The 22654-nt window shown below is 47.4% G+C and overlaps 1 protein-coding gene across 8 annotated transcripts in view; it reads right to left on the bottom strand.

Annotated features, from left to right (window-relative positions):
- The window catches only part of mybpc1 (myosin binding protein C1), a 107902-nt gene extending 88989 nt beyond the window's left edge, over positions 1–18913 (bottom strand). For 6 of the 8 annotated variants that reach the window (XM_083757976.1, XM_083757979.1, XM_083757983.1 and 3 more), the window contains exons 1-2: positions 18697–18912; positions 3057–3083 (exon numbers count right to left, since the gene is read on the bottom strand). In XM_083757976.1, coding sequence (XP_083614102.1) covers positions 3057–3083; positions 18697–18718 — 49 coding nt within the window. In that variant the 5' untranslated portion in view covers positions 18719–18912. Of the gene's footprint in view, positions 1–3056; positions 3084–18696 lie in introns of all 8 variants that reach the window. The other 2 variants (XM_083757980.1, XM_083757981.1) reach the window with 1 other exon arrangement.
- Positions 18914–22654: the final 3741 nt, after the last annotated feature.

Raw genomic sequence — 22654 nt, 5'->3', positions numbered from 1 at the left:
AATATGACACACTGGACCTGAATCGCCAAATCTACAGTGCAGAACATCCGACTATAGCATGTTTGATGTTTATTTTCTTTTGGAGATCTGATAAACAGAAGGTAGCCATCATTCTCCTGTGTCTGTTTCCCTCGTATGTGGAAGTGTTGAGGTGTGTAGTGGGTTAAAAAAGGCTAGTGTACAGTCAGTTATTTTCTGTGTGCCAATTTAGGAATCCGTCTAGTCTAGAGAGCTGCTCTTTACTAGAGCAGGTAAAACCCTGCCGCTCTCCCTGATGTCACTATTATTATTATTATTATTATTATTATACACACCTCCCCAAGGCAGTCACACAGCCTGTTAGTATATCACCATGGCAAAGGTGCAGGAAGTCCATCCGGAGCAACTCAACACGACCGTGTTCAGTCGGTTGGTCTAACCTTAAACGTTACGTGTTTGGTGAGTCTATCATGTGACGTACAGTATACACTCGTAACTACGTACAGTACGGAACAGTACAAGTGCAAGATGGGCGCCCCTCCAGGGGGGGCTCTGTGTGAATTAAACCAAAGAACAGTGGTGAAACTCACTCACGCACGCACACACACAGACACACACACACACAGACACACACACACACACACACACACACACAGACACACACACACAAACGTGTGAAGTGAGTGCACTGCAATGTGCTCTGGGAGGGGGCAGTGGGGGGGTGGGGTGGGGTTTGGGGAAGGGGTGAGGATGCGGGGGGGGGGGGGGGGGGGGGAGGGTTACCCACCTGGGGGTGGGGGTGAGACCTCCAGGTGTATCTCAGGCATGATGGCACCGTTACTGTCTGGGGCGGGGGCACCACTCTCTGAGCATGACAGATAATAGTGGTGGGTGGAATAGATGCCTTTTATAGCACAGAGCGCACACACATCACACACACACACACACACACACACACACACACACACACACACACACACACACACACACACACACACACACACACACACACACACACACACACACACACACACACAGTATGGCATCTCAATCCCCAGACCAATTTGATCATGTTGCCGATAGACGCAGGAGGAACTATCGAGGCCTGACCTTCAACTCACACACACTGACTAAGCTGTAAAGTCCACACTGAATGTTTGGTGAAGGTGATTCTCTGTTGGAATAAACAGTAGGATTATTATTATGGCCCAGTAAATCCATGTGCAATTAATTAGCACATCTAACGTTTTTTAATGTATATACATTTCTAACCAAAGCCCTATAGACCGACCAATTTGTTCTGCAGGCCTTTTTTTTTCTTTTCACCACGGTTCTTCTGGTGGCGATTATGAACAGATCCAACGATCAGATTATGAACAGATCCAACGATCAGATTATGAACAGATCCAACGATCAGATTATGAACAGATCCAACGATCAGATTATGAACGGATCCAACGATCAGATTATGAACAGATCCAACGATCAGATTATGAACAGATCCAACGATCAGATTATGAACAGATCCAACGATCAGATTATGAACAGATCCAACGATCAGATTATGAACAGATCCAACGATCAGATTATGAACAGATCCAACGATCAGATTATGAACAGATCCAACGATCAGATTATGAACAGATCCAACGATCAAATTATGAACAGATCCAACGATCAGATTATGAACAGATCCAGCGATCAGATTATGAACAGATCCAACGATCAGATTATGAACAGATCCAACGATCAGATTATGAACAGATCCAACGATCAGATTATGAACAGATCCAACGATCAGATTATGAACAGATCCAATATGCAGTTTGATCTCCAAAGGCGTCCCAAGGACGTCTCGAGATTCTCCCGCTATGCAGTGTTGTTTTTGGCAGCAAATTTCTATTTTAGTTTAGTCATAGTCTTAGGACTGAAACTTCATTTAGTTTTAGTCACATTTTAGTCACCTGGAATGTCTTAGTGTTAGTCTAGTTTTAGTCGACTAAACGTCATAAGATTTTAGTCGACTAAAATGTATTTTGGCGGGCCTTGATGCCGTCGTAATGAGTGTTTTTACACTTGCTGAGTTGTGAGCTTGTAGATCGGCTATTTTCAGCATGCAACCAAAGTGTAAAATTACTTATACTGGATCCACTAGTCCCTTCCTAACATTTTAGTCTAGTTTTTATTTGTCGACGAAATTGTCAGTATGTTTAGTCTTAGTCTTAGTCATCGTAGCTTTAATCTTCATTTAGTTTCCATTCGTTTTTGTCAGTGAAAAAAAGGTAGTCGTCGAACATTTTTCGTCTTAGTTTTAGTCGACGAAAACAACACAGCCGCTATGACGGGATCAAACCCTCATTGGCTGACAGCCAATAACATGCCGGCGCCTCGTCCACTCGGGAGGCCCCGGGGTGCCAGCTGAATCAACACACGGTTATGGGAATGCCGGAGATCCTCTGACCACTTGGGTCATCGGTTGGGAGCGCTGTGGGGGTGGGAGGGGGGGGGGGGTCCACATTTGCACTCTGCCCTGTTTGAACGCCCCGGGGCTGTTTGCACATTCTCACTCAGACCTCCAGGACTTTGACAAGCCTTATTACGCTGCGTGTATACAAGCTATGATATCGCTATGTGTGCTTCAGGAGCTATATATAGAACCATATTACGCTGCGTACATACATATACAAGCCATGATATCACTATTTCAGGAGCTATAGAACCATATTACGCTGCGTGTATACATATATACAAGCCATGCTACTGTATCACTATGTGCTTCAGGAGCTATAGTAGAACGCAAACAACCCACTGTGTGTTGTGTTAATTGCGTCAGTGGTGCGCGAACCATTTGATTAAGCCGCAGTCCCTCGTTTGAAAAGACAGTTGTTGTTAGATTAGATTTAGTGTTGAGTTCTACAACTGTCTGTGATGGTGGGGGGGGAGAGGTCAGTCCAGAGAATGTCCTGACCGCGCAGGGCCGACTGCAGCTCTTGTTCCTTCAGAGTTTGAATTCATTCTATTTGGACTTTCCCTGTTCTGGTATACAGAAGAAAAGCAGGGGGGGGGGGGACACTCACCTTCTGCCTGGCCGTTGGCGATCCCATCTGCAAAGAGAAAAGGGACAATAAACGTACTGTATGACGAAACTCCAACAGTCATCATTGTCTCCACCAGGCCGAAGGCATGGGGGGAGAGTATGTTTTGCACTCCGTCCGTCCGTGTGTCCGTCCGTCCGTCCGTGTGTCCGTGTGTCCGTCCGTGTGTCCGACCGTGAGCAGCTAATCTCGGCCACCGTTAACCCGGTCGATGCCAAATTTTGCACACACACTCCCTGGATGCCAACGATGAACCTCTGCCCCAAACTTTCCAGAACGGCCTGTTATAGCGCCACCAGGAGGCCGCTTTGTGCAAAACAAGTTTTTGCACAGTACACCTACAGATTTTGTCCAAACATCGCGCAAATTGGTACACAGTCTCTCTAGAGCCATTCAACGAAACCGGTCTTTCAGATTTCTCATACTCCATCCTGATTGGTTAAGATTGGCTTCCAAAGTTCACAGGAGTGCTCAGTTTCAAACAAAATGCTGCAAATCATGAACACATCGCGTGATTTCCGTGAAATTGAAACTTCCACTAGGCCGAGGAAGAAATGCCACATGAACAATTTCAACTCAGCCTCAAGGTGGCGCTATAACTGGCCGAAAAGTGTTTTTACCTCTAACTGCACAGATCTGTGGATAACTTTGTATGCCAACTCCCTAGTTTACTTTTGTTGCCCTTTTATCCAACCACCAGATGAAGGCAAGCTGCAATTCCTACATTCCTATCCTGGTGGAGACCACCAGGATTTCTAGTTCACTCTGTGGACATCATGTTGAAAGGGACGATATTCTTTCATCTCTCGTGTCACGTTGTCTTTGTCTCGTGGAGCTTCCCCAATTGAGCAACATCTGGAGCACTGTCTGTTTTTCCTTTCCTTATAGATCTGCTATTTTTGAAAATTTTAACCCATTCTGACCGGGCACCCATTTTGGTGTCGGCATCATGTTATGCTTTAGCTATTTAAAAATAGCAGATCTACAAGCTCATATCGCGCTACCGAGTGGCGCGATACGAGCTTGTAGGTCTGCTATTTTTGAAAAATCAAAGACACTTTTAGAATCTGATCTCAGGTCAGAATGGGTTAATAATGAAACTGTCAGGATGTAATAGACATTTTTAGAATCTGATCTCGGGTCAGAATGGGTTAAATAATGAAAGAATTGTGAGAAAATAGTGATAAACACACACACACACACACACACACACACACACACACACCACAGCTCTAGCTTGTCAGGTTGCAGTCTCGACATGGTGATGATGAGTTCCGTCATGCCAGTTGGTGCCACTCTGTGTGCCAGTTGGTGACATGGTGCTGAGTGCCGTCATGCCAGTTGGTGCCACTCTCTGTGCCAGGCACACAGAGCCTCTTGGCTGAGCCCCACCGTGCATAGCCTGGCGTATCTTCAAGCCAAACTACAGGCTTGCAACGCGGTGCGGAGCGCAGCGCGACGCGTTGAGAGCTTTTAGCTCTGCTATTCTCGTCCGCTCTCGCCGCATAACCGCCGTAGGCATGATGACGGGGGATAAATGAGGCTTCAACGTCTCACAGGACGGACAGACAGACGACAGGAGTTATGCCTCAATCCACACTGAACCTTCATCACTACTCAAAACCTCCTGAGCCTGCAGTGAACTCAGGGTGTACAAAATAGGTCCTACAAGTAACTATGACAGTGAACTCAGGGTGTACAGATAGGCCCTACAGTAACTGACAAGTCTGTGGCCCGAGTCTCTTTACTGCGTCGATGCCATTCAGTAGTGATCGACAAAGTACCCAAACCCACTACTTTATAGAGCGCCGAAGTCCTGACGTCACTCGCTCGTCCCCTCGATTCCCCCGGTTAAGGGGAAGTCATTTCTCTATGGAGAATAACGTGGGATAATCTTAAAATCGTTTCATATAAGCGCTGTGGTCCAAAAATAAACAAACTGTCTCTGCGTTATTGTCAGGGAGGTGTCTCTGTGTCGTTATATTGTCAGGGAGGTGTCTCTGTATCGTTATATTGTCAGGGAGGTGTCTCTGTATCGTTATATTGTCAGGGAGGTGTCTCTGTATCGTTATATTGTCAGGGAGGTGTCTCTGTATCGTTATATTGTCAGGGAGGTGTCTCTGTATCGTTATATTGTCAGGGAGGTGTCTCTGTATCGTTATTGTCGGGGAGGTGTCTCTGTATCATCTGCGACAGTCAGTCACTCATATGATACATAGTGAAAATGTAACTAATTCAGTAGCAGTAACATTAGCATTTTCTCTCAGTTGATTCTTCATATCCATATGAGTGAAGCGGCCGGGGTGACAAACACAGTTCTTATATGAGGCGATCTAAAATGCAAATGAATCCGTGGATTTGCGCCCTCTACCGATATTGACGTCAGACTTGATGAATGTAATGCTGCATAATAAATTAATAATACTTTTTATATCAATTTGGAAATGTTCAAGACATTTTTCTAAACTGCGGAAATAGTTGAGTTTTTAGATCTGCTATTTTCAGTATTTTGTGAAAGATTATTATCAGTTATTATAAGTGCTTAAATCTAAATGTATGTTTGTACATTTGTGTACCAGGGGTCTCTACCCTGAAATGTACAGTAGTGTTGTCAAAAGTACAATAATTGTCTTTAAAATCTTGTGAAGTTAAAGTCATTAGACTTTTGAGCCCCTCCTATGCCCATGAGCTTTGTCTGTGCTGCAGTGAACACAAACATTGGCTGATGATTGGCTAATCAGTCCCCATAGCGATGATTTGATTGGCTGAGCACAGTACATATTGAAGATATAAAAGTGAGGGCTTAAAAGTGATTGACCGGGATCGTATTCGTGATGATTTCATTGGCTGAACATGGAATGCGACGTATGATGATGATTATTATTGTAAATACTCAAGATACAAATAAACTACCCATACAATACTCAAGTAAATACACTTATTCACTGTCCATGACCACTTCCTGACTATAGTCCACCCTGTTTACAGCATGTCTTTTAACCCATTCTGACCTGAGATCAGATTCTAAAAACGTCTTCTACATCCTGAACAGTTTTCTGAAAAAGCTACGTTTCTATGTCGGTCGTTCTTCGATTTTTCAAAAAGCTCTACAAGCTCATAGCGCGCCACCGAGTGGCGCGCTATGAGCTTGTAGGTCTGCTATTTTTCAATAGCTAAAGCATAACGTAATGCTAACGCCATTGTATCATCCTCTCTTGTCCTCATGCTCGTATAACTGCTCTTCCTGTCCGCTGCGCATTCCCGCTCAGAATTAGACATCATCGCATGGCCACGTTGGGGTCATGAGACGGGCTCTCTGGACACAATGAGTGGTGAGAGGTATTGTTTTACCTCCCAGGCCAGCTAATGGTCCCGCAGGTATTTTCAGCTGTTGTTGGCCCTGCTGGCGTGGAGACGGATGATGGGCTCGTGCAAGGCTCCAGCGATAGCCAAACGGCCTTATCTTCCTAAATATAGACTCCCGTGGCTCTATTAAAGACGGTGCCTCGGGCCCTCTAGTTGTCATAAAAACTAGAGGGTACGAGGTGGCCAAAAAGTGACCACATACAGTATAGCACGTCATCCATTTTCGAACTTATCTTCACGTAAGTAAGTCCCCACTAATGCTCATTATAAGATGGAACCGCATTTCTGTCAAGTCACTCGCCGAGGACCTACCAGAGATGGGGGTCGATCAGATAATGGAAACTATACAGCCTTTCTCATCCTGAAAAGTTAGCGTTCTGAAATAGAAGCAATTGTTCTTACATTTATGAACATATAATCTGGTTTGAATTGACCAAAGCTGCCTATCGATGTCACTGGGCAGTCCCAGAGCTGTCCAAAGCTGCCTATCGATGTCACTGGGCAGTTTTCAGAACTGTCCAAACCTGCCTATCGATGTCACTGGGCAGTCCCAGAGCTGTCCAAACCTGCCTATCGATGTCACTGGGCAGTCCCAGAGCTGTCCAAACCTGCCTATCGATGTCACTGGGCAGTCCCAGAGCTGTCCAAACCTGCCTATCGATGTCACTGGGCAGTCCCAGAGCTGTCCAAACCTGCCTATCGATGTCACTGGGCAGTCCCAGAGCTGTCCAAACCTGCCTATCGATGTCACTGGGCAGTCCCAGAGCTGTCCAAACCTGCCTATCGATGTCACTGGGCAGTCCCAGAGCTGTCCAAACCTGCCTATCGATGTCACTGGGCAGTCCCAGAGCTGTCCAAACCTGCCTATCGATGTCACTGGGCAGTCCCAGAGCTGTCCAAACCTGCCTATCGATGTCACTGGGCAGTCCCAGAGCTGTCCAAACCTGCCTATCGATGTCACTGGGCAGTTTTCAGAACTGTCCAAACCTGCCTATCGATGTCACTGGGCAGTTTTCAGAACTGTCCAAACCTGCCTATCGATGTCACTGGGCAGTCCCAGAGCTGTCCAAACCTGCCTATCGATGTCACTGGGCAGTCCCAGAGCTGTCCAAACCTGCCTATCGACGTCACTGGGCAGTCCCAGAGCTGTCCAAACCTGCCTATCGATGTCACTGGGCAGTCCCAGAACTGTCCAAACCTGCCTATTGATGTCACTGGGCAGTTTTCAGAACTGTCCAAACCTGCCTATCGATGTCACTGGGCAGTCCCAGAACTGTCCAAACCTGCCTATCGATGTCACTGGGCAGTCCCAGAACTGTCCAAACCTGCCTATCGATGTCACTGGGCAGTCCCAGAGCTGTCCAAACCTGCCTATCGATGTCACTGGGCAGTCCCAGAGCTGTCCAAAGCTGCCTATCGATGTCACTGGGCAGTTTTCAGAGCTGTCCAAACCTGCCTATCGATGTCACTGGGCAGTCCCAGAGCTGTCCAAACCTGCCTATCGATGTCACTGGGCAGTCCCAGAGCTGTCCAAACCTGCCTATCGATGTCACTGGGCAGTCCCAGGGCTGTCCAAACCTGCCTATCGATGTCACTGGGCAGTCCCAGAGCTGTCCAAACCTGCCTATCGATGTCACTGGGCAGTTTTCAGAGCTGTCCAAACCTGCCTATCGATGTCACTGGGCAGTTTTCAGAGCTGTCCAAACCTGCCTATCGATGTCACTGGGCAGTTTGCAGAGCTGTCCAAACCTGCCTATCGATGTCACTGGGCAGTTTGCAGAGCTGTCCAAACCTGCCTATCGATGTCACTGGGCAGTTTTCAGAGCTGTCCAAACCTGCCTATCGATGTCACTGGGCAGTTTTCAGAACTGTGAAGACACGTTAAAATGGTCGAAGTGGTCAACGTTCAAGGTTCTTTATTATTTGTCTGAAAAAAGGGCAAGCGTAGCCCTTATGCCCATGTCGCCTCAGTGCAGCGCCAATGCCGTTTAAGTGTTGATTTAAAATCAGATTATTCTATAACCAGCGTGGCGGAAATATGAATATATGACCTGCATGTTGAGGTTAAATGCGAAAGCTAGTGGGTGTCAAATGCCATGGATTGTCTGGAACCCCAAAAGAGGTGGTGGTGGTGACTGGTAAAGGAATAAATGTGTCATTTTAACATAGTTTCAGTGAATCTAGATGTCACCACCAGATGCCCTATACAGCAACTCCAGTGAATCTAGATGTCACCACCAGATGCCCTACAGCAACTCCAGTGAATCTAGATGTCACCACCATGTTTCCATAGGCAGAGATCGTCAGATCGTTTTGGCTACACAAGGCTGTCAGTTAAGTGTCTTGCTCAGGGAAACTTCAACACCTACAGTATATACACCCACCCCCCCACTCAGCCTCAGCCGACCCCCAGAACCATACTGTTCTACTCCTGGAACACTCTGAAGACCAAAGGTCAAAATGAGGAACTGCAGGGTGTCGGATGATGACGGTGTCTACTGCGGGTGTTATGGTCGGGTTGGTAATTAGCAGTTGACAGGCTTCCTGTGTGTGTGTGTGTGTGTGTGTGTGTGTGTGTGTGTGTGTGTGTGTGTGTGTGTGTGTGTGTGTGTGTGTGTGTGTGTGTGTGTGTGTGTGTGTGTGTGTGTGTGTGTGTGTGTGTGTGTGTGTGTGTGTGTGTGTGTGTGTGTGTGTGTGTGTGTGTGTGTGTGTGTGTGTGTGTGATTTATAGCGCAGGACTTTGTAACCGGCGGCCACGAGATGTCAGGCGGTGGAGCCCAGGGAGAATGATAGCGTCTGAGGAGTAGTTAATCTTCCAACAGACACACTTTCTACAGCTAGAACCCACAACATTGAGGAGTAGTTAATAAGTTAAAGCTCTCAATGGTCTCGCACCTTCCTACCTACATGACTGCCTGTCTAAATATGTCCCAAACCTTCCTACCTACATGACTGCCTGCCTAAATGTGTCCCAAACCTTCCTACCTACATGACTGCCTGCCTAAATATGTCCCAAACCTTCCTACCTACATGACTGCCTGCCTGAATATGTCCCAAACCTTCCTACCTACATGACTGCCTGCCTAAATATGTCCCAAACCTTCCTACCTACATGACTGCCTGCCTAAATATGTCCCAAACCTTCCTACCTACATGACTGCCTGCCTAAATATGTCCCAAACCTTCCTACCTACATGACTGCCTGCCTAAATATGTCCCAAACCTTCCTACCTACATGACTGCCTGCCTGAATATGTCCCAAACCTTCCTACCTACATGACTGCCTGCCTGAATATGTCCCAAACCTTCCTACCTACATGACTGCCTGCCTGAATATGTCCCAAACCTTCCTACCTACATGACTGCCTGCCTAAATATGTCCCAAACCGCCCCCTAAGGTCTTCCACTGCTTGCCTGCTCGCTGCGCCTAAAAACATGGCAACTAAAAAACACAGGGAAGCAGCTTTTTGCTTCTACGGGCCGTCGGCATGGAACAAGCTCCCACTGTACCTTCGTCAGGCAGCCTCTGTAGACATTTTTAAAGCTCAGCTCAAGACCCACTTCTACAACATTGCTTTTAATTGATCTTTTATTTTTTGTTATTCATGTCCTCATTGCATTGCATTACTGCTTGTTTTTTAATGTCGTTGCCTTGCTTTTCTTTTTTTTCTCCATTGCTCTGTAAAGCACTTTGAGCTGCATTTCATGTCATGAAAGGTGCTATACAAATAAAGTTGTATTATTATTATTATTTATTATTATTACAGCTAGAACCCAGAACCTTGAGTGAAAGCAGCCACGGTATTTTAGGCAAGTCATGGATATTTACAGGCATTCTGTGCCAGACCTTTCCATGCCAAAGACCATAGCATCTGCCTGCGCTCCCTCTGTTGTGAAATAGCCGATCTACAAGAACGTAGATCCCTTATTTTAGCTATTTCTGAACATTACAGAACATCTTTCAAATTGTTGAAATTGGTTAAAGGACAACTTTAGTTTTTTTCAACCAAGTTTCATGTTTTAGGTTATTAGAGAAAGTATAAGATGAGTGTTAATTGTTTTTTTTGCTGCTTTCTTTTGTTTTAGGGACTATATGTAACAGAGTTAAATAGTTAGTTAAATTGAGTTGTTCATTTGCCCACTATTGAGCAGTACCAGACATAGTTTGTGCTATATATATTGTACCAACTATAACTTGTTATAATTTAATGTTTTGATGGTAGTTCTTCTGTAATTGCAAACTCAATGTTGAGCCCAGTATGCTGCTATGGTATTCTCATTTCAATATTGTATTTGTATTTAAGACCTCTTATAATAAAATGAAAACATGTATTAGACAGAGGTTAATGTTATTGGTTAGGCAAAAAGTATTAGACAGATAAGCTACTGTTATTGGTCAGGCTAAAAAAGAGACAGTCTGAGGCTAAGCAGTGGACCACTTCCAACAACAAATAAGTGTTTTATTTGTCTGTTCTTACAGAATAAACTGACTCCTGAAGTTCCTGTTCGTGTCTTTGACTACTAAAAGAAGTCCGTTACATATAGTAAATAATAAATAAATAAAAATCGCTATAAAATGCTAAAATCCCTAAAACAAAAGAAAGCAGCAAAATGAAACAAAAATTACATTCATCTTTTACTTTCTCTAATAACAACCTATAAAACATGAACCTTGGTTGAAAAAAAAAACTAAAGTTGTCCTTTAAAGTGCCACAAGAATCATATTAATTTCTCTCTTTTCCACTTGACCAGCGCTGTAGTTAGTGGATGACATGAATGCTTGGACCTGTGGTCGTTGTTGTAAGAGGTTTCCTGGGCAGATGAGTGACCTCAAAAAGTCTTCTTGGACCATGTGGTCGTTGTTGTGAGGTTTGCTGGGCAGATGAGTGACCTCAGAAGGTGTTCTTGGACCTGTGGTCGTTGTTGTAAGGTTTCCTGGGCAGATGAGTGACCTCAAAAAGTCTTTTTCAGGCCAGGGGGGACAAAGTGATGCAGCGGGAGGCCGAGCGGGAGGAGAGCGCGGGACCAGGATTAAAAGTGCACTCATTGTGAACTATTCCCGGGACCAAGAATCCCCATATCCCTGGAGATATCCCTGGAGAGCCACATGGCGACTCAGCCATTCCGTCATCTCATTTTAAGGCCTTACGAATGCGGCCACTAAAACAACAAGGGCCTCCTCCTCGTCAGCTGTCCACGGTCATTTAAAGAACAATACTGTTTCTACCCATCATTTATGTGCTCTTCTATTTGTGGACGCCCGGCGTCTGCTCTGCAGCGCTGTCTCCGAGGGGATCAGGGCGCTTTACGACGGCATGATGGGGGGGGGGGGGGGGGGGGGAAACACAGACAGTGGTGGAAGGTAACCAAGTACATTAACTTAAATACTGTACTGAGAGTGACAGTTTGAGGTATTTGTACTTTAATTTGAATATTTACAATTTACAAGACTTTTACTTCTACTCTAATACATCAACAGAAACTAAGCTGTTTTCTGGCACTTGTTGCCAACCCCTCCTCATGGTACCTCTTGGTACCTCAAGGTATCTCAAAAACAACCAGGCTCCACCGGGCCCACTGGCTGCCTGACAACACAACACAACCAGGCTTCACCGGGCCCACTGGCTGCCTGACAACACAACACAACCAGGCTTCACCAGGCCCACTGGCTGCCTGACAACACAACAACTCAACCAGGCTTCACCGGGCCCACTGGCTGCCTGACAACACAACACAACCAGGCTTCACCGGGCCCACTGGCTGCCTGACAACACAACAACTCAACCAGGCTTCACCGGGCCCACTGGCTGCCTGACAACACAACAACTCAACCAGGCTTCACCGGGCCCACTGGCTGCCTGACAACACAACAACTCAACCAGGCTTCACCGGGCCCACTGGCTGCCTGACAACACAACACAACCAGGCTTCACCGGGCCCACTGGCTGCCTGACAACACAACAACTCAACCAGGCTTCACCGGGCCCACTGGCTGCCTGACAACACAACACAACCAGGCTTCACCGGGCCCACTGGCTGCCTGACAACACAACAACTCAACCAGGCTTCACCGGGCCCACTGGCTGCCTGACAACACGACACAACCAGGCTTCACCAGGCCCACTGGCTGCCTGACAACACAACAACTCAACCAGGCTTCACCGGGCCCACTGGCTGCCTGACAACACAACAACTCAACCAGGCTTCACCGGGCCCACTGGCTGCCTGACAACACAGCCAAACATTGAGCGAGTTAAAACCCGGAGGTTTTAAAGTGGACAGTTGGCCGGCCCGGCGCGAGGCCGACACTGCCAAAGGTATATAGACGTGTGGAGACTTGAGTCATCTCTGTGAATTCACGTGATGCCATTAAAATAACTCCCATGTAAAGTAATCTATGAAATCCCTCCCATTCCAGTATGTAATCCCCATTGTCCTGACCGAGGCCGGGGAGAATGCACCCAGTGGAGGATAGGTTGAGTGCACGGAGAGGACTGTGTGTGTGTGACTGTGTGTGTGTGTGTGTGTGTGTGTGTGTGTGTGTGGGTGTGTGTGTGCGCGTGCGGGCGGACGATATATTTCAGTTCCAATATCCTTGTGCAAATGTAATCAGTTTCAACCTGGGGGTCGCTATCATTTTCATATTCTTTAGAATGTAAGTAAAAATAGCTCATCTGCAGGCTCAGAATAATATTCTGCATGATTGCTTAATTAGTTATTTTAACCCATTTTGCTAATATGGGGGGTCAGAGTGTGGTCCCCGTGTACATGCCCATACCATGGCTGATGGCTGAGCAGTAGTTTCAAACAAAAAAGGAAAGCAAAGGTACTATGTTTACCCAGAGTAACTGGACTAAGGAAAGGAAAGGTACTATGTTTACCCAGGGTAACTGGACTAAGGAAAGGAAAGGTACTATGTTTACCCAGAGTAACTGGACTAAGGAAAGGAAAGGTACTATGTTTACCCAGGGTAACTGGACTAAGGAAAGGAAAGGTACTATGTTTACCCCTGGTAACTGGACTAAGGAAAGGAAATGTACTATGTTTACCCAGAGTAACTGGACTAAGGAAAGGAAAGGTACTATGTTTACCCAGGGTAACTGGACTAAGGAAAGGAAAGGTACTATGTTTACCCAGAGTAACTGGACTAAGGAAAGGAAAGGTACTATGTTTACCCAGGGTAACTGGACTAAGGAAAGGAAAGGTACTATGTTTACCCCGGGTAACTGGACTAAGGAAAGGAAATGTACTATGTTTACCCAGAGTAACTGGACTAAGGAAAGGAAAGGTACTATGTTTACCCAGGGTAACTGGACTAAGCTCAATAACTTGTTTACAGCCAGGCCCTGCTCATATAGAACATTTCATGGTAGGGGTTCAATGCCTTGTCCAAGGGCACTTCAGCGGTGGTCATTTTAACGTGCCGGTCCGGGGATACGAACTAGCGACCTTCCGATATCAAGACCGCTCCGCAAACCACGCTGCCTCCAGCAGCGTGGCCGTCTGTGTGGTCGTCTGGCTGGTCGACTGACGGATCAGTCTTTAGAACAGCGTGGCTTCCATGACAGAATGACCTCAGCCATCTCTGACCTGCAGCACTGTGACATCTCTGGGTCAATGTTTGGCCCTCTGTTGACTTCCAGTGTAAAATACAAACACACACACTGAAAACCCTCTATAGACCTGAGCTGGCTCTGTACTGTCTTCTCTCTCTGCTTGCAGATCAGCTGTTTTTTGGTGGTTAACAAGTTCACTATTTCTAAGTGAGGGGCTCCTGGGTAATCCGTAGACTTGGCTGCTGCTCTGTTTGTTTAAAGTGCTCTATACAAACAATAAAAGTCCATAGACTTGGCTGCCATATGACGTAATTCCAAAAGCCAGACGTCGGCACCCCTCAAAAATATGAATTTTCTTCGTCTGCCTACTGGCAGCATGCACAAGGAATGTGTCGCTATTCTCTGACGGAACCTCTTCCATTCTGACCTGAGATCAGATTCTAAAAATGTCATCTAAATCCTGACAGTTTTCTGAAAAAGCTATGTCGTTCTTCGATTTTTTTTCTTCAAAAATAGCAGACCTACAAGCTCATAGCGTGCCACTCGATGGCGCGCTATGAGCTTGTAGATCTGCTATTTTTCAATAGCTAAAGCATAACGTAATGCTAACACCAAAAGGGGTTCCCGCCCCAAAATGGGTTAACTGAGTATAAGCTTGTCCTCCACATGGTCATGTTGTCTGGGTCCTCATACCAAACTCCCAGAAGACCTAAGAACTAATGGAGACTGTCTAAGTAATGGCATATGGTAATGACAGACGAGAGGAGCTCAGCGGGGAATGTTGACGGACACGGAGAATATGCACATGACCACGGGGACACGGCCAGCCGGTGTGTGGACGCGTGGCGCCGCCAGGGAATTTGGACTCATGGCACGGGTAACCACTTTCAACCTGGCGTCCCCCGTTCCCCTCATTATATAGGCATATCTTTTGTTTGTTTTAGAAATAACATATACAGTATTCCCTGAAGAAGACCCCTATACAGGTCGAAACGTTGGTTTCTGTTAATAAACCTTCAGCATCGTGGCTATATGAGCGTGCAGCCTTTTTCTTTTCGTTGTTTTGTTGTTGTTTTCGTTGTTTTGTTGTTGTTTTGTTGCCTTAGGGCTTTGGCACCTCATTAATATTGGTGTGCGCCCTTCTCCTGTCTATTCAGAAATAATATATATATATATATATATTAATAAAAAATAAAACATTTAAAAAAGGTTCTGTACAAAATAGAAAAAACAGAATTGCAAATTGACAAGCTTGAGCTTGTCCGTCGCCTATTTTTAGCTATTTCTTAGGGCTTAATATGAAAGAGGACGTATGCTGTACTCATTGTCCAGCATCCCGTAGGCTCTTCCAGATGACATCATCCTTCATCAGGGGTCTTTGCTGGCATTCAGCATGGAGTCCGGCTCCAGGCCAAGCATCAACATTCCCGTGGTTCTGTCCATCATCATGTCTCCCCTGTGTGGGCGCCGTGGGGCAGAGTCCATCCCCGTGCAACAATAGTATCTGTTCATAAGCCTCTTGGATCTCATGCATGCATCAGTAACGCAACACCACGGTCAAAGTCACTTTCAGGATGCCAGGGAACAAACTGGAACAGTTTTCTGAAAAAGCTGTGTTTCTATGTCAGTCGTTCTTCGATTTTTTTGAAAAATATCAGACCTACAAGCATCTTAGCGCGCCACTCGGTGGCGCGCTATGAGCTTGTAGATCTGCTATTTTTCAATAGCTAAAGCATAACGTAATGCTAACACCAAAATGGGGTGTAAAAGTACTGTACCTTCTGTGAGCAGAAACACAGTTCCATTCCACTCAAATAACTAAAAGCCAAATGTTGAATCTGATGTTCAAGATGAATGCGGCATTTGATTACGGTACATTTTACTAAAAAAAGTTTGAATCCATTTAATCATCATACAATTTGACTTATTAAAACTCTCTTTAGTAGGTTGTCATCAAATTAACCAAAACACCATCTTAAAGGGATAGTTCAGATTTTTTTAACTTAAGTTGTATGAAATACTTGCCATTAATATAGTGGTTGCAACTGTATTAATTGATTGCCAGAGTCCCGTGGTGGGAGTTCTGCTCTGGTTTTGGTGAAATATCAAGTAGTTCCGGTCATTTTGTGGGGGGTACTGGGGGCCACGCAGTAAAAGTAAATTAATCCACAAAACTAACGTAATTTGTATTGTTGACCTATTTCTAAAATATTAGTGCAACTTTCGTTCTTTTTTTACCCCTCTATCACACAGAACTATGTTTTTTGTGTCCATATCACTACGCCCAAAAAATAGTTCCATGTGATGGAGGGATCAAAGTTGAACGAAAGTCGCGCTAATATTTTAGAAATAGGTCAACGATACAAATTATGTTTGTTTTGTGGATTAATTTACTTTTACTGCGTGGCCCCCAGTGCCCCCCACAAAATGACCAGAACTACTTCATATTCACTAAAACCAGAGCAGAACTCGCACCACGGGACTCGGGCAATCAATTAATACAGTTGCAACCACTATATTAATGGCAAGTATTTCATACAACTTAAGTTCAGAAAATCTGAACTATCCCTTTAAGTCAAAGTCACTACGTCTGGGTTCCTTGTAGATTCTCCAAAATGTTTGTGTTTGGGTTGCATTGTGGTTGTTATACAGTACGTTTTAACAGCCAGACGAATCTTTGGAAGTGCATTATTTGTCAACGGGACCCTACAGGCGATAGCTGGCAAACAGGCGATGGTCGAAATGTGGCCGAAAAGATGAAAATAATGCATCTTTTGGGCGGCGTCGTCCGACGATAGTGGCCGATAGCCAATGAAATTTGCTCGCCGCTCTTCTCCTGCTGTTAAAAGGCATTGCATTAATGCGTAGTAACCTGTTGTTAGTGTGAGCAGCGGTGTCCTACCTTTCTGTTGTAATTAACATGTTGTTAGAATGAGCAGCGTTATCCCTACCTTTCTGTTGTAATTAACATGTTGTTAGAATGAGCAGCATTATCCCTACCTTTCTGTTGTAATTAACATGTTGTTAGTATGAGCAGCATTATCCCTACCTTTCTGTTGTAATTAACATGTTGTTAGAATGAGCAGCATTATCCCTACCTTTCTGTTGTAATTAACATGTTGTTAGAATGAGCAGCATTATCCCTACCTTTCTGATGTAATTAACATGTTGTTAGTATGAGCAGCATTATCCCTACCTTTCTGTTGTAATTAACATGTTGTTAGAATGAGCAGCATTATCCCTACCTTTCTGTTGTAATTAACATGTTAGTATGAGCAGCATTATCCCTACCTTTCTGTTGTAATTAACATGTTAGTATGAGCAGCATTATCCCTACCTTTCTGATGTAATTAACATGTTGTTAGTATGAGCAGTGTTATCCCTACCTTTCTGATGTAATTAACATGTTGTTAGTATGAGCAGCATTATCCCTACCTTTCTGTTGTAATTAACATGTTGTTAGTATGAGCAGCATTATCCCTACCTTTCTGTTGTAATTAACATGTTGTTAGTATGAGCAGCATTATCCCTACCTTTCTGTTGTAATTAACATGTTAGTATGAGCAGCATTATCCCTACCTTTCTGTTGTAATTAACATGTTGTTAGTATGAGCAGCATTATCCCTACCTTTCTGTTGTAATTAACATGTTAGTATGAGCAGCATTATCCCTACCTTTCTGTTGTAATTAACATGTTGTTAGTATGAGCAGCATTATCCCTACCTTTCTGTTGTAATTAACATGTTGTTAGAATGAGCAGCATTATCCCTACCTTTCTGTTGTAATTAACATGTTGTTAGAATGAGCAGCATTATCCCTACCTTTCTGTTGTAATTAACATGTTGTTAGTATGAGCAGCATTATCCCTACCTTTCTGTTGTAATTAACATGTTGTTAGTATGAGCAGCATTATCCCTACCTTTCTGTTGTAATTAACATGTTGTTAGTATGAGCAGCATTATCCCTACCTTTCTGTTGTAATTAACATGTTGTTAGTATGAGCAGCATTATCCCTACCTTTCTGTTGTAATTAACATGTTGTTAGTATGAGCAGCATTGTCCCTACCTTTCTGTTGTAATTAACATGTTGTTAGTATGAGCAGCATTGTCCCTACCTTTCTGTTGTAATTAACATGTTGTTAGAATGAGCAGCATTATCCCTACCTTTCTGTTGTAATTAACATGTTGTTAGTATGAGCAGCATTATCCCTACCTTTCTGTTGTAATTAACATGTTGTTAGTATGAGCAGCATTATCCCTACCTTTCTGTTGTAATTAACATGTTAGAATGAGCAGCATTATCCCTACCTTTCTGATGTAATTAACATGTTGTTAGTATGAGCAGCATTATCCCTACCTTTCTGTTGTAATTAACATGTTGTTAGAATGAGCAGCATTATCCCTACCTTTCTGTTGTAATTAACATGTTGTCAGTATGAGCAGCATTATCCCTACCTTTCTGTTGTAATTAACATGTTGTTAGTATGAGCAGCATTATCCCTACCTTTCTGTTGTAATTAACATGTTGTCAGTATGAGCAGCATTATCCCTACCTTTCTGATGTAATTAACATGTTGTTAGAATGAGCAGCGTTATCCCTACCTTTCTGTTGTAATTAACATGTTGTTAGTATGAGCAGCATTATCCCTACCTTTCTGATGTAATTAACATGTTGTTAGAATGAGCAGCATTATCCCTACCTTTCTTCATGGGCTCTGGCATGGTGACCCAAGGTGAAGCGTCTGGGAATCAAAAGATGCGAATAGATGCCTTCAGTGGTTTGGATGTGAAGGCCAGTTGAGGTGTGTATGTGTGGAGGCCCTCGGTCCAGGAGGGAGAGAGAGAGAGAGAGAGAGAGAGAGAGAGGTGAAGACGGGGCTCTTGCAGCAAAGCCTCTGGGGCATCTGGCACCATGCAGGGAGATGAGGGCAGTGGGAGGGGAGGAGGAGACAGAGGGATGGTGACAGATCAACATGGACAGACGGACTCTCAGGCCTTATATAGAGAGAAGTGGTGTCCCCTCCTCTCTCTGCAGAGGACAGTGGTGTCCCCTCCTCTCTCTGCAGAGGACAGTGGTGTCCCCTCCTCTCTCTGTAGAGGACAGTGGTGTCCCCTCCTCTCTCTGGAGGACAGTGGTGTCCCCTCCTCTCTCTGGAGGACAGTGGCGTCCCCTCCTCTCTCTGAGGAGGACAGTGGTGTCCCCTCCTCTCTGCAGAGGACAGTGGTGTCCCCTCCTCTCTCTGGAGGACAGTGGTGTCCCCTCCTCTCTCTGTGGAGGACAGTGGTGTCCCCTCCTCTCTCTCTGGAGGACAGTGGTGTCCCCTCCTCTCTGTGGAGGACAGTGGTGTCCCCTCCTCTCTCTCTGGAGGACAGTGGTGTCCCCTCCTCTCTCTGGAGGACAGTGGTGTCCCCTCCTCTCTCTGGAGGACAGTGGTGTCCCCTCCTCTCTCTGTGGAGGACAGTGGTGTCCCCTCCTCTCTCTGGAGGACAGTGGTGTCCCCTCCTCTCTGTGGAGGACAGTGGTGTCCCCTCCTCTCTCTGCAGAGGACAGTGGTGTCCCCTCCTCTCTCTGCAGAGGACAGTGGTGTCCCCTCCTCTCTCTGTAGAGGACAGTGGTGTCCCCTCCTCTCTCTGGAGGACAGTGGTGTCCCCTCCTCTCTCTGGAGGACAGTGGTGTCCCCTCCTCTCTGCAGAGGACAGTGGTGTCCCCTCCTCTCTCTCTGGAGGACAGTGGTGTCCCCTCCTCTCTCTCTGGAGGACAGTGGTGTCCCCTCCTCTCTCTTCAGAGGACAGTGGTGTCCCCTCCTCTCTCTGTGGAGGACAGTGGTGTCCCCTCCTCTCTCTTCAGAGGACAGTGGTGTCCCCTCCTCTCTCTGTAGAGGACAGTGGTGTCCCCTCCTCTCTCTTCAGAGGACAGTGGTGTCCCCTCCTCTCTCTGTGGAGGACAGTGGTGTCCCCTCCTCTCTCTGCAGAGGACAGTGGTGTCCCCTCCTCTCTCTGCAGAGGACAGTGGTGTCCCCTCCTCTCTCTGTGGAGGACAGTGGTGTCCCCTCCTCTCTCTGTAGAGGACAGTGGTGTCCCCTCCTCTCTCTGCAGAGGACAGTGGTGTCCCCTCCTCTCTCTGGAGGACAGTGGTGTCCCCTCCTCTCTCTGAGGAGGACAGTGGTGTCCCCTCCTCTCTCTGTGGAGGACAGTGGTGTCCCCTCCTCTCTGCGGAGGACAGTGGTGTCCCCTCCTCTCTCTGAGGAGGACAGTGGTGTCCCCTCCTCTCTCTGGAGGACAGTGGTGTCCCCTCCTCTCTCTGCAGAGGACAGTGGTGTCCCCTCCTCTCTGTGGAGGACAGTGGTGTCCCCTCCTCTCTCTGGAGGACAGTGGTGTCCCCTCCTCTCTGCGGAGGACAGTGGTGTCCCCTCCTCTCTCTGAGGAGGACAGTGGTGTCCCCTCCTCTCTCTGGAGGACAGTGGTGTCCCCTCCTCTCTCTGCAGAGGACAGTGGTGTCCCCTCCTCTCTGCAGAGGACAGTGGTGTCCCCTCCTCTCTCTCTGGAGGACAGTGGTGTCCCCTCCTCTCTCTGCAGAGGACAGTGGTGTCCCCTCCTCTCTCTGCAGAGGACAGTGGTGTCCCCTCCTCTCTCTGTGGAGGACAGTGGTGTCCCCTCCTCTCTCTGTAGAGGACAGTGGTGTCCCCTCCTCTCTCTGCAGAGGACAGTGGTGTCCCCTCCTCTCTCTGGAGGACAGTGGTGTCCCCTCCTCTCTGCGGAGGACAGTGGTGTCCCCTCCTCTCTCTGAGGAGGACAGTGGTGTCCCCTCCTCTCTCTGGAGGACAGTGGTGTCCCCTCCTCTCTCTGTAGAGGACAGTGGTGTCCCCTCCTCTCTCTGCAGAGGACAGTGGTGTCCCCTCCTCTCTCTGCAGAGGACAGTGGTGTCCCCTCCTCTCTGTGGAGGACAGTGGTGTCCCCTCCTCTCTCTCTGGAGGACAGTGGTGTCCCCTCCTCTCTCTGTGGAGGACAGTGGTGTCCCCTCCTCTCTGTGGAGGACAGTGGTGTCCCCTCCTCTCTCTGTGGAGGACAGTGGTGTCCCCTCCTCTCTCTGCAGAGGACATTGGTGTCCCCTCCTCTCTCTGTAGAGGACAGTGGTGTCCCCTCCTCTCTCTGCAGAGGACATTGGTGTCCCCTCCTCTCTCTGTAGAGGACAGTGGTGTCCCCTCCTCTCTCTGCAGAGGACATTGGTGTCCCCTCCTCTCTCTGTAGAGGACAGTGGTGTCCCCTCCTCTCTCTGTGGAGGACATTGGTGTCCCCTCCTCTCTCTGTAGAGGACAGTGGTGTCCCCTCCTCTCTCTGCAGAGGACAGTGGTGTCCCCTCCTCTCTCTGCAGAGGACAGTGGTGTCCCCTCCTCTCTCTGTGGAGGACAGTGGTGTCCCCTCCTCTCTGTGTGGAGGACAGTGGTGTCCCCTCCTCTCTCTGCAGAGGACAGTGGCGTCCCCTCCTCTCTGTGGAGGACAGTGGTGTCCCCTCCTCTCTCTGTAGAGGACAGTGGTGTCCCCTCCTCTCTGTGGAGGACAGTGGTGTCCCCTCCTCTCTCTGTGGAGGACAGTGGTGTCCCCTCCTCTCTGTGGAGGACAGTGGTGTCCCCTCCTCTCTCTGCAGAGGACAGTGGTGTCCCCTCCTCTCTGTGGAGGACAGTGGTGTCCCCTCCTCTCTCTGTGGAGGACAGTGGTGTCCCCTCCTCTCTCTGAGGAGGACAGTGGTGTCCCCTCCTCTCTCTGTGGAGGACAGTGGTGTCCCCTCCCCTCTCTGTGGAGGACAGTGGTGTCCCCTCCTCTCTCTGCGGAGGACAGTGGTGTCCCCTCCTCTCTGAGGAGGACAGTGGTGTCCCCTCCTCTCTGAGGAGGACAGTGGTGTCCCCTCCTCTCTCTGAGGAGGACAGTGGTGTCCCCTCCTCTCTCTGTGGAGGACAGTGGTGTCCCCTCCTCTCTGTGGAGGACAGTGGTGTCCCCTCCTCTCTCTGGAGGACAGTGGTGTCCCCTCCTCTCTCTCTGGAGGACAGTGGTGTCCCCTCCTCTCTCTGTGGAGGACAGTGGTGTCCCCTCCTCTCTCTGGAGGACAGTGGTGTCCCCTCCTCTCTCTGCAGAGGACAGTGGTGTCCCCTCCTCTCTCTGCAGAGGACAGTGGTGTCCCCTCCTCTCTCTGCAGAGGACAGTGGTGTCCCCTCCTCTCTCTGTAGAGGACAGTGGTGTCCCCTCCTCTCTCTGTAGAGGACAGTGGTGTCCCCTCCTCTCTCTGTGGAGGACAGTGGTGTCCCCTCCTCTCTGAGGAGGACAGTGGTGTCCCCTCCTCTCTCGGCGGAGGACAGTGGTGTCCCCTCCTCTCGGCGGAGGACAGTGGTGTCCCCTCCTCTCTGAGGAGGACAGTGGTGTCCCCTCCTCTCTGTGGAGGACAGTGGTGTCCCCTCCTCTCTCTGTGGAGGACAGTGGTGTCCCCTCCTCTCTCTGTGGAGGACAGTGGTGTCCCCTCCTCTCTCTGCAGAGGACAGTGGTGTCCCTTCCTCTCTCTGCAGAGGACAGTGGTGTCCCCTCCTCTCTGTGGAGGACAGTGGTGTCCCCTCCTCTCTGTGTGGAGGACAGTGGTGTCCCCTCCTCTCGGCGGAGGACAGTGGTGTC

The sequence above is a fragment of the Protomyctophum parallelum genome (assembly GCF_964188405.1).
Source record: "Protomyctophum parallelum genome assembly, chromosome: 22".
NCBI lineage: Eukaryota > Metazoa > Chordata > Actinopteri > Myctophiformes > Myctophidae > Protomyctophum > Protomyctophum parallelum.
This window is presented reverse-complemented; position numbering and strand designations above follow the sequence as displayed.